This window comes from Triticum aestivum, chromosome 2D (assembly GCF_018294505.1).
Source record: "Triticum aestivum cultivar Chinese Spring chromosome 2D, IWGSC CS RefSeq v2.1, whole genome shotgun sequence".
Lineage (NCBI taxonomy): Eukaryota > Viridiplantae > Streptophyta > Magnoliopsida > Poales > Poaceae > Triticum > Triticum aestivum.
In genome coordinates this window covers 559,079,389-559,090,987 of record NC_057799.1, presented here as the reverse complement: position 1 = coordinate 559,090,987, position 11,599 = coordinate 559,079,389, and the positions used below count along the sequence as shown (strand labels likewise).

Below are 11,599 nucleotides of genomic sequence, written 5' to 3'. Positions count from 1 at the left end.
GGAGGGGGGGAATCCTACTCCCGGTGGGAGTAGGACTCCCCTAGGGCGCGCCATAGAGAGGGCCGGCCCCTCCCCTCCTCCACTCCTTTATATACGGGGGAGGGGGCACCCCATAGACACACAAGTTGATCATTGATCTCTTAGCCGTGTGCGGTGCCCCCCTCCACCATAATCCACCTCGGTCATATCGTCGTAGTGCTTAGGTGAAGCCCTGTGCCGGTAGCTTCATCATCACCCTCATCACGCTGTCGTGCTGACGAAGCTCTCCCTCGAAGCTCTACTGGATCGTGAGTTCGTGGGACGTCACCGAGCTGAACGTGTGCAGATCGCGGAGGTGCCGTACGTTCGGTACTAGGATCGGTCGATCGTGAAGACGTACGACTACATCAACCGTGTTGTCATAACGCTTCCACTTTCGGTCTACGAGGGTACGTGGACAACACTCTCCCCTCTCGTTGCTATGCATCACCATGATCTTGCGTGTGCGTAGGATTTTTTTCTAAAATTACTACGTTCCCCAACACAGGCTCCCCTTGAAGATCAGAATATTCTTGTGGCAATGGATCCGTGGCCACCTTCCGTCCGGCGTGGAGGTATTGAAGCGCAACGGCCCTGGGGACGGGCGTTGCCCGCAATGTGGGCTCGAAAAGGATTCGAACCATATCTTCTTCACCTGTGTGTCCGCGCAGTTCCTCTGGAGCTATTTCCGCGAAATAGTGGGTGGTAGTTGGGACCACAACAACTTCCCCGCTCTCTTCGCCGAACTTCAGGCATCACCACCCTCGTCTCGCCATATTAGGTGGCTGACCATCGGTGTGCTAGCCTGGACGCTGTGGACTGTTAGGAATAGGCTCTTGATTCAGCGTATACCTCTTCGTCGCGCTACTGACGCTCTGTTCAAATGGTTTGGTTACTTGCAGCTTTGGCGGCCGCTTAGCCGTCCCAGGGAGAGAGACGCCATCACATCCATCACCACCCAGCTTCGCGCGATCGCTCTCCGGATGGCTCCACCACTTCCCCCACCACCACCGGAGCCGGATTAGATCTTCCCCGCGTCCTCGTCGCCACCGTTTGTGTTGTGCGTGCTTGTGTGTCTGTGTGTTGGGCTTGTTGTGCTGTGCCCACAGCTGAACCCGTTTGTTGTGTGTGTGCTTGTCTGTGAGACCTTACCTGCGGAGGCGGTGTGTGTGTGTGTGTTTTCGCGGATGGTTACTTTGTTGACTTTGTGCTCGGTGGTTGCTTTATTTATAAAGCATGGCGAAAGCCTTTTTCGGTAAACAGTGTTGTCCAAGGGAGAGTGTTAGGAATTAATTAGCTTTATTTTTGAGCATCACAAACTTTATTCATCATATGATAGCTAGATCGTTTACATAATGGTGAAGAATAAAGTCAGGGATGACAGTTTCCCATGCTTCAGACTTGCCAGAACTAATACAATGTTTTGCTAAATCATCCGCTACCGAATTGGCCTCTCTACTACAGTGATCAAAACTGATACTAGCAAACTCCAGTGCTAGGAGGGAGCACTCGGCTATGATTGGTACGCCTGTTCCCATATATGTGTTTGGATCAGAGATGGTCTCAAGTGCATTGAGACGGTCAGACTCAACTACCAAATTCATGCACCCCAGATTTGCTCCAAGATTTAACCCACATCGAATAGCGACCAGTTCTGCTACTTCTATACCTGCCACATGCGGTAATAGATGAGTCGCTGCACCTAGGAACTTACCGTGGTCGTCACGGGCAATGACACCACAAGATCCCGTGAACCCATCCGCATGAAAAGAAGCATCGACATTTATTTTAACAGCTCCCACGACAGGCTTCTTCCATACATGGCCCCGCTTGCGAGTAGGCTGATTTGGAGTGTTTGCTCGTAAAAAATTTGTTGCTAGCACCCGGATCGTCATAGCTGCTTGTTGAGGCATCTGAACTATCCCACCTTTTGTATGGATTCTCCTTTGCCACCAAATAAACCACATTGCTACAAGGACGAGCTCAGCTATAGGAATGTTATGTACTGACGACTGCATCTATATCAGTCTGTCAAGATTAATAGAGCCCGGTCGGTCCCGGCAAACCACCCGTTCAATCTCCTGTGATAGTCCTAGCTCCGTCCAAATTGCGCGTGCCCCGGTACAAGTGAATAAGCAATGTTGTATATCTTCTAATCCGGTGGAACAGATCGGACATTGCGGGATCAGAGGAATATGTCTATTAGCAAGGACACCATAGCATGGAAGAACCCCCTTCAACACTTTCCAGCCAAAGTGTTTGATCTTCCCTGGTAGTCACAGTTTTCAAAGATCTTTCCAAACTCCATTTAGTGAGGCACTACTTGGGCTAGTCCAATTCAAGTGATGTCCGAATTGATGCTCAAATTCAACATGGTATGCCGAACGCACGGAAAAGGTCCCCGTCCTTGTATGTTGCCAAGCTATAAAATCTTCAACGGCCTTCATATGAAGAGGAATTTGTAGAATTCTATGCACATCGACAGAAAAAAAGACGTTGTGAATAAGTGCCTCATCCCATTGTCCTGTGTGGGGTCAATTATCTCTTTCACTTTTGTTAGCATAATACCCCCTAGGGGTAATAGGCTTTCTGTTCATACTAGTGGGTATCCACGGGTCATCCCAAATGTTAATGTGTGAACCAGAACCCACACGCCATATGCATCCCCTTCTAAAAGTTTGAATACCAGCTACAATACTGTGCCAAGTGAACGAAGAACCTTTTTTGGGGCCAGATTTCAGAATATCTCCACTGGGATAATATTTTGCCCTCAGAACTCGTGCACACAAAGAATCACGATTTTGGAGTAGTCGCCAACACTCCTTTGCTAACATAGCAAGATTAAAGCTGTGAATATCCTTAGAATATTCTACTCCCTTCGTCCCATAATGTAAGACGTTTTTTGACTCTAGTGTAGTGTTAAAAAACGTGACTATTAATGAAATCAATATATTCACTTCAATCTCTCTTGTTTCTCTTGAAAAGATAATCAGAAGCACACTTTTATAGACGCAAAATTCCTGCTGTCAATCAAAATTATAACAAAAAAAGTCTCTAAATTCCCCCGTACGCGTACCGTCGCAAGTCGCCGCCCGCAGCAGAGCCCTGGATGGAGAGCGCTCACCGCGACGACGACCTCTCGCCGGAGGCGGCGAGGATGCTCCGCGAGATGGCGCTGCGGGGTCGCGAGGAGGGAGGGGAGCCCGATCTGCCCGACGAGCAGCTGCGCTCCAACGACCAGCTCCAGCAAGACGAGGTACCCCCTCCTGAAACTCCGTGCTTCACCCTAAACCTCGTCGCCGTTAAAATCCTTGGGCCAATTTCGTAATGCAAACCCCACCCCTCTCCTGATCGCGGCGTCTACTGAGTCCTCCAAATCGCGCACAATTTTTCCTAAGCTCTTGTGTAATTTCGCACCGCAAACCCTAACAGTGGAAGACAGAGGTCGCGCATAAAAAGTCTATTGTAGTGCAATTTCGCTGTAACTGAGCAGAAAAACAGGATCCAGTCTTGTAGTTTCTCTTGTGTGATGCAGAGGCTGTGATTTGAATAAGCTGCGACTTGACTGTAAGATCCAAACTGAAAGCATGCATACAATAGTCTAGAAAAGTTGGTTTCAGAATTGGACTGGATATTAGAACAGAGGAAGTTGTGACCTTGGAAACAATATGTGAATGGTGTTCATAAGCAAATTGGTTTACTGCATAGGATCGGAGTACTCTTCTCTTCAAGACAAAAAACCACACAAATTTTCTTATGCCAAACAACCCGTGTTCGGAAACAGAAGATGAGTATTGGTCGCCTCGAACTTGAATGTAAATTTCTCACACTCAATTAAATGCCGCGCTAATCTTATTCTGTGATATATTGCTTATTTCTTAGATGTTAGCGCTGGAGGCAATTTATGGGGACAAGATACGCATCTTTGGTGAAAAGGCTATACCGCGGTCTTTCCAGGTAAAACTTTTTTTAATTGGTCCGAGACTCCCAGGAATCAGTAACTATCATCGACACACAAAAATAATGATACTTGTCTTTTTCATTTTCAATACTTTGCAGATCCTGGTGTACTGTGAAATTCCAGATGGTATCAATGTATATGTAGAGCCATTCCAGGGTGATGATGATGATGACACAAAGAGCCAGTTCCCGGAAAACTTTAGTATCGAGCACTTGGCTCCACTATCACTGACATGCCTCATGCCTCCATCGTACCCAAGCCATCATCCTCCATACTTTACTCTTGGTGTACAATGGTTGGATAATGTGCAGGTTTCCTCCCTTTGTCACATGCTCGACTTGATCTCGGCGCAACAACCTGAACAGGAAGTTGTTTATGAGTGGGTGCATTGGCTGCAGAGCTCTGTGCTTTCTCATCTTGGTTTTGACAACGGAATAGTCATACGACAGCCTCATAGTGCGGTCAGTCAAGTGGATTTTCGGGTTGTGGGAGAGATTTTGTCTGCAGAGTCTGTCGTTCAACAGTTGATCAGCTACAATGAGGACCAATGCCATGAATCCTTTCTCCACGGGCTTCATACCTGCATGATTTGCTTCAGCGAGTACACAGGTAACTTGAATCTCTAGTTGATGCTCGGCTACTCTTCCTGGGGCTCATTTCTTGCACTGTGGTCTGCATTATATTATCTCTACTTTTTTTGTCTGAATATGCTGTGTTCTGCACATAGTTATTTTTTCAGGACTTACCATTCATCATTTCAAAATATATACATTGGATGCCGGATCGGGGCTCCATGATTTAACAAGCACGAATTCAAGCCGATATTAGCCGTAATTTGGAAAAAATATCACATAACCAGAATCTAAATATTTGCTCAAAATTTGTTTCAACTATTTAATACTCGTCAAGGCACAGCATTTTAAACCTGACAAAAATATCATCTTTCGCATATTCGTCAAGGCACAATTGAGCCTTGCTAATTATGTACAGCAATAGAAAAATGCAGTGTCCATGTGTCACTGCGTTTCACTAATTATGTACACAATTGAGCCTCTGCTAATTGAACCAAGGAACCATTCAAAAGCCTAAACTTACCATAGTTAATCCCTTCTGCAAAATAATCAATTAATCGTGGGCAATCTAAGTTCCATCATGTCAGGAGACTGGATCTTGTAAGAACTAAATCTGTGTCTTTTGATTACCCTCAGGCGTTGATTTTGTAAAGCTTCCATGCCAGCATTACTTTTGCCAGAGGTGCATGGAGACTTACTCAAGGATTCATGTCAAGGAAGGAACAGTACTCAGATTGGTGTGCCCTGATAACAAGTGTGGAGGGATTATTCCTCCTAATCTACTGAAGAAGTTGTTAGGAGATGCAGATTTTGAACGGTGGGAAAGGTTGGTACTTCAGAAGGCTCTAGATTCAATGTCTGATGTAGCTTACTGTCCAAGATGTGGAATAGCTTGCCTGGGAGACAAGGACAATGCCCTGTGCTCCAATTGCCTCCTCAACTTCTGCACACACTGCAGAAATCTTTCTCACACAGGGAGGACCTGCATTGTTCTTACTCCAGAAGAAAAACTTCTCACCTTACAGGTAGCAAATGGATCTACCATGACATGCTCTATTTAAAATGCAGCTAAACAATACAGATTCTCATTTGCCATAAATTTTAGCTGTGAAGGTTCAAGTCCAACTTAGGACATACAGAACACAGGGACTTAGGGATGTATGAAAAACATAAAACCGTAAGTATTGAGGATTGAACCATGTGCCCTGCTGAAGTGCTGGACGTGGAAATTTGGGTATCAGTCTTTTATTTCACACAGGGACTTAGCTTACTGTCCAAGAATTGAACCATGTGCCCTGCTGAAGTGCTGGATGTGGAATAGCTTGCCTGGGAGACGGCTGGACATGTCCTCCTCTCGAATTTATCATCATAAAACGTATTCTTTTGGTCTAGATAGAGGCATTACAAGTATTTTGGACACAATAACTTTGCACATACTATTTTTTTATTTGAGGGTAACACATTCTTGTACTTAAGGCTATTATAGAATATGGTGCGTTCCCAGTAATATATGTTCGGTTGATGAATGCAATGAGATTTCTATTGAGATCACAATTATCAATATGTGTTTATTTTACGCAGGAACGTGCAAAAGTGCGCCGCTTGAGCAAAGGCGAAGTTGGCATGATAATTAGCTTGGCAAATGAAATATTTAGCATCAAGGAAGTGCTCCGTTCTTCCGTTCCATGTCCCCATTGTGGTATCGCCATTACACGTGTGTCTGGCTGTAACCACATGCTTTGCAGGAAATGTGGTAAACAGTTTGACTATGACCTTGCTGGAAGACATAATGTCAGGGCTGTTGATTTCATCAAAGATGTCGAGGTTCAGAAAGAAGCAAGAGCGAGACTGTCCGCCAGCTTCAAACAACATCCGTGCCCGAAATGCCACCAGCCACACCACAAGGTAAAGTTGTTCTGGCTTTTCAGATATCAGTCTTTTTCATCATTTTTTCACCTGGCGTTGGGAAATGACTTCACCGACTCGCTTGTTTTGTGTGAAATAAACACTGACTCTGGTATGAGCCGATGGGGAACAACAACCACATCCTGTGCTTGGCATGCCAAGTTCATTACTGTGCTCTGTGTCGGAAGGTGGTGCGGAAGAGCTCAGAGCACTATGGCCCCAGAGGGTGCAAACAGCACACTGTCGACCCCGTGTTCGCTCAGACTAGAACAAAGAACAATGATGACTCTGGATCAGAACTTGTGTGAAACGATACAAAGGGAGAGCATTGGTTTGGGCTACATTACTCTGTTCTTACATGTTTATTTTCGTGATGTTACATGCATATATACAGTCTGGAATAGCAATAGTTACACCTAGAACGTATTTTTATGGAACATGTTACTGAAGATCAGCGAACCTCTGAATTCACGACATTGGTGCTTGTAGGTTGGGGAGCATCAGTTGTATTGTTGCAAAGCTTGCTAGATTCAGTACAGCATAATGTTTGGGAGCATCAGTTGTATTGTTGCAAAGCCTGCTAGATTCAGTTGAGCATAATGTTTAGCACTTGCGGTTGGAAACGTTGGACTGTTGATACGGTATCATCACTTTGTTGGATGGTCAGTGATACGTATCCCCGACCACCTGGCTAGGGATAGCCATATTTTTTATTTGGTTGTGTGAGATGTCAAGTGGTTTGAGGGGTGAGTTGTGGATAAGAATGTGGTGACCCTTTTTAGGGCCAGTTCTTTTGGCGGCTTAAAAAATAAGCCCCCTCTTTCCCAGCTTTTCTCATAAGCCGTCTCCTTTATTTATTTGTGCTTCTGAACTAGTTATGGTATAATTAATTTAGAAGTCTCAACAAATTTAGGGAGCGGCTTATTTTTTAAGCTGGGGAGAGACAACTTATTTTTTAAGCCGCCCAAAAGAACTAGCCCTTAATATGGTGGCCTGATTACCCAAAATTGTATTTTTCCACAACATATAAAAATCAAATATGATATGTTTACGATGATAACCTTCTAATACAGTGTTTACAATGAAAAATAATCGAGAAGAAAAGTCTGGCCACATATATACAAGATTCAAATTGGCTAAGCTACCGTTGGTTAATAAAGAAGGCATGTTTAGCCAAAAAAAAAAAACAATGCCATAACTTTTAGACCCTAACAAATCCCGTTTGGATTTTAAGCATGTAATCCCGAATATTTTTTCATGGCAACTTTAGTTGGCATGAGGTAGCAAGTTCGGTGGTTAAAACATGACAATTTCGTTTTTTGTTAAAAAATTGCCATGTTTGCCAATCCTCGCTTCAACTAAAGTTGCCATAAAAAACGTCCGGGTTGCCATGCTTAAAATCCGAACGTTCAGGATTTATCATTTCCGTAATTTTTTCCCGTTATAAAAACAAGTAGGGATGTCCGCCATATCCAGATTGCAAGTCGGCTCTGAGTGAAGTTTTCTTTCTTTTTTACATACTTCACTCTGCCGAAAAAAGACCCTGTCGGATTTGTAAGCCGGCCCACCACACACATGGAATCCATCTCCGACTCGGTGCCGCATATACTGCGCCTACAACTACCCAATCGATCCCCTCTAATTTGTACCCGGTGGAGTACTAGCACAGCTTCCCTTGGTTATCCATCTATTTCATCGGCTGATCGGCGGGAGCTCCCGCCGGAAACCGGAACAGATGGGTGGTGTCGAGGAGGAGGAGATGGACGGAGACAGAGGCAAGTCCCACGCCGACGACGTCGAAGCTGCAGATCCCACCCCCACCACCGTCGCCAAAAGTGACGACCGCGATATCAAGCCGTTACTTGAAGCTGCAGCTCCCGTTCCCATCAACAACACAGGCTATGGTAATGCCGACGAGATGGACGGAGGCAAACCAGCCGACCAATTAGCCATGGAGGCCGACGAGGAGAAGCAGCACATGATCGAGCGCACGATATCCGACGACGAAAGTGACTTCGGTTACCACGTAGATGTTGATGAGTGGCGTGCAACCACGTTTGATTCAGCCAAGCTGTTACTTTTAGCTGCAGATCCCGTTCTCAACAGCATAGGTTATGGTAATGTCGATGAGATGGACAGAGGCAAATCGGCCGAGCAATTAGCCATGGAGGCCGAGGAGATCGCCCATGATGAGAGTGATTTCGCCCTGTACGCTAAGAGCCGGGACAGGAGATGGGCTCACGATGGATACTTTGGGGACATGAGTGAGTAACTATATATCCTGCATCCTTTTCTCACTCGTTTTCGTTTCACTTGGATTGTCTTGTTTCTGTAAACAAGGAGGCTAGGGATTTAATAGCTACAGTATATATGTAAAGAAATACTATATGACCACTTCAGTGATCTACAAGGTCTTATATTTCTTTACAGAGAGAGTACTTGACTTTTTTTAGATGAACAGAGTACTTGACTTCTTATTCATGTTACTAGAAAGATCCCTAACACAACTTAATTTCCCTTGGATGCAATGCAGCGACACTGAGCTCCACGCAGTTCACACACATGCTACCTGGTACCAATTCATATGGTACTGGATTCCCGCCCACCCTGCAGATCCTCTCCATCAAACTCGCGGAAATAAAAGGTGGATTGGAATGGCCCTTGCCTGTGTACGGCGTGGTTGCTGCCCGAGACACCGTGGATCACAACCGTAACCTTCTGTTTGCTCGTGATCGGAGCGAGTGCCAGAGAGTCGAGAAAGACGTACGTGCACTACCATCTTAATTTGCTCTTCATTTACTTTCGGGTATATATATGCATTGCCTTTGGCCCTCTCACGTTGATTAGTTAGTGGCTAATGTGTGCTTGCAGCATCCTTATTTGCGCTTGACTGGCCCCTCTCGTGCAATTGTGTTTCAAGGTGGTGTTATCTTTGAAATCCAACTGAAACTAAGAGGCAGCATGGCGTCTCAAGATAGAGCATTGATCACTCGAATGCAACGTTACCATGGAAGAAAGGGTACCATTAGCTTTGAGAACTGCCTTTGTACAGCAGAGTTGAGTTTGGAGGTGATTGGGCAAACGGTCCAGGCCACTTTCTTGGGTATCCGTGTCAAAGGGGGGTCATGGCCTTCCAAATATGGAGGCAGAGTTGTTTGCTTCGCACCATCAGTGTCAGTCGAGATCATTGATGGTCAAGTCACTTGCAGTCCTGATGACCAACCTGGAGAAGTGGTGCTGGTTGATTCTCGCCGTAGAGCAATGCCTATGGCTTCGGCTGGTTACCTTCTCATCTCAAGGCAGGTTGTTTCTGTGGAAAGTCAAGGCAGCCTCAAAGTTGTCTTGCAGACTTACTCTGCATCTGGTGACATCGATTCAGAAACTCAGGTGTGCTTCGCGCCCGAATATTTCAACGCTCGTGTGACGACATGTAAGCTTAGCGGCGTCGAGGTGGAGATGACTGTTGCTTGGTCCCGTATGGTCACTGAAAAGGATCATATCACCTCACGGGGCTGGGTGCTCGTCGACGGAGACATCAAGTGACATTATGACTAAGAGGTAGTATATATGAAGCGAGAGTACAACAGCAACCAAAACTTTGCTCTCTCCATTTGGTTTGGTGAATTGTCCTTCGTATTTCTGTATTAGTTAGCCATATAAGTTGTATATGGACAACAAGTTGATGTAATCCAACTATTTTGTATCGACAATAACTTATGCTATCATCCAACCATTTGTGTATCCACGGTAACTCTTAGGTTACTTCTTCTTGAAGTACTTATATTTCTACTTAGGATTAGTCAGCGGTGTTGTCTGATTTCTGTGCGCGCGCGTGTGTATAGTTAAGTTCCTGTTGCTGTTTATACTTGGACTTGTATTCTGGTATAGTACCATAGTAGTTGAATTCCTTAACACTCCGTCATTCATCCAGCAATTTTTCATATGTAAAACCATGGGCACGGCCGCTGTGAAGGTGAGATGTACATGTTGCCTGCTTTTTGCCTAATATCTGTCCTACAATTCAAACTATTATGATTATTTTCCTGATGATCAAGACAGATTTTCTTAGATATATATCAAAAAAGTAAAGTATATTCATGCATGAGGACTGCAAAAGGTAACAAATGTCTTGTATTTCTTTCTTTTCTACAAATCTCCGAGTGGGCATGCACTTTTTTTTTCCAGTAAGACTTTTAAGAGGTTCTGGAAATTTGCAATATAAGGACAAGTGATCGGAGATTCATATAAGAAGAGGCTTGTTAGGCCAAGTTTTAGGAGTAAATTTATGTAAGAATCAGCTTTGTAAGCCATCCAGCTATAGAGGTGGAATAATCAGGTCAGGCAGAGCCACGACCTGTTGCCTTGCCGTCTCCTCGTTTGCCTTCTGGTCTCCTCCTGAAGCTTATACGTACGGTCTCTCTTGTCCAGAAAAAAAATCATCAAAACATTTCGTAGCGTTTGGACTCTGTTTGGTACTAATTTCCTGGAAAACCAAAAACAGGCAAAAAACAACAACTGATAGTAGGCACTGGGTTAATAGGTTAGTCACAGAAAATGATATAAAATAGCATATAAAACATCCAAGATTGATACTATAATAGTATGGACCAATCAAAAATTATAGATACGTTGGAGACGTATTAAACGCCCTCGGTCAGGTCGCTGCGTCGTCCGCCCGAACCAGTAGCCACCGGGGGCGCGACCTTGGCCAGGGGGCTCAACACCCACACTGGCTTGGCACTAGGGAGCGGCGGCTGCTGCAGATGCCGGTGGAGCCCATGGGAATGCCAGTGGACACCGTGGTGGCGCAAGATGGAAGCGGGAACCACACGACGGTTCATGTGGCCCTGGACGCGGCGCCGTCGAAGCGTTGCGACGCCCGGTACATGATCTACGTGAAGAGAAGCATGTACAGAGAGACGGTGGAGGTGAAGAAGAAGTCACGCATGATGATGGTTGTGGTTATTCGACTGAGCCAAAAGTGAAAATCAGTCAATGCAAAGAGACAGGCACACAACACCATACATGATGTAATTGCTATGTACTTCAAAGATAAATTGAATGAAATAAGGTTGCAGTCAGTCGACTGACCAAAAAAATATCCATCGAAGCCCACCAAATTCTCTCAACTTCACATTGTTTC

General features: G+C 45.1%; 2 protein-coding genes across 3 annotated transcripts; both read left to right on the top strand.

Annotated features, from left to right (window-relative positions):
* The first annotated feature begins 3,033 nt into the window (after window positions 1–3,033).
* Window positions 3,034–7,100, top strand: LOC123054486 (E3 ubiquitin-protein ligase RNF14). Of its 2 annotated transcripts, XM_044478266.1 has the most exons (6): window positions 3,034–3,274; window positions 3,901–3,975; window positions 4,078–4,588; window positions 5,188–5,576; window positions 6,133–6,456; window positions 6,576–6,764. In XM_044478266.1, the coding sequence occupies exons 1-6, from the start codon at window positions 3,128–3,130 to the stop codon at window positions 6,762–6,764; spliced, it is 1,635 nt and encodes a 544-aa protein (XP_044334201.1). In that variant the 5' UTR covers window positions 3,034–3,127. The 2 variants fall into 2 exon arrangements, with proteins under 2 accessions (XP_044334201.1, XP_044334200.1); XM_044478265.1 differs by having other exon boundaries at window positions 3,043–3,274; window positions 6,133–7,100.
* A 148-nt stretch (window positions 7,101–7,248) lies between these two features.
* On the top strand, window positions 7,249–10,181 carry LOC123054488 (uncharacterized). The gene is made up of 3 exons (XM_044478267.1): window positions 7,249–8,720; window positions 8,990–9,219; window positions 9,328–10,181. Exons 1-3 carry the CDS (start codon window positions 8,192–8,194, stop codon window positions 9,997–9,999), a joined length of 1,431 nt encoding a protein of 476 aa, XP_044334202.1. The 5' UTR covers window positions 7,249–8,191; the 3' UTR covers window positions 10,000–10,181.
* Window positions 10,182–11,599: the final 1,418 nt, after the last annotated feature.

Bases quoted from the DNA above. Each gene is read 5' to 3' on its own strand.
- LOC123054486 (XM_044478265.1), top strand. From the start codon at position 3,128: ATGGAGAGCGCTCACCGCGACGACGACCTCTCGCCGGAGGCGGCGAGG. The intron at 3,976-4,077 runs GTAAAACTTTTT...AATACTTTGCAG, and splicing joins CTATACCGCGGTCTTTCCAG to ATCCTGGTGTACTGTGAAAT. The intron at 5,577-6,132 runs GTAGCAAATGGA...TATTTTACGCAG, and splicing joins AAAAACTTCTCACCTTACAG to GAACGTGCAAAAGTGCGCCG.
- LOC123054488 (XM_044478267.1), top strand. From the start codon at position 8,192: ATGGGTGGTGTCGAGGAGGAGGAGATGGACGGAGACAGAGGCAAGTCC. The intron at 8,721-8,989 runs GTGAGTAACTAT...GATGCAATGCAG, and splicing joins TGGATACTTTGGGGACATGA to CGACACTGAGCTCCACGCAG. The intron at 9,220-9,327 runs GTACGTGCACTA...GTGTGCTTGCAG, and splicing joins GCCAGAGAGTCGAGAAAGAC to CATCCTTATTTGCGCTTGAC.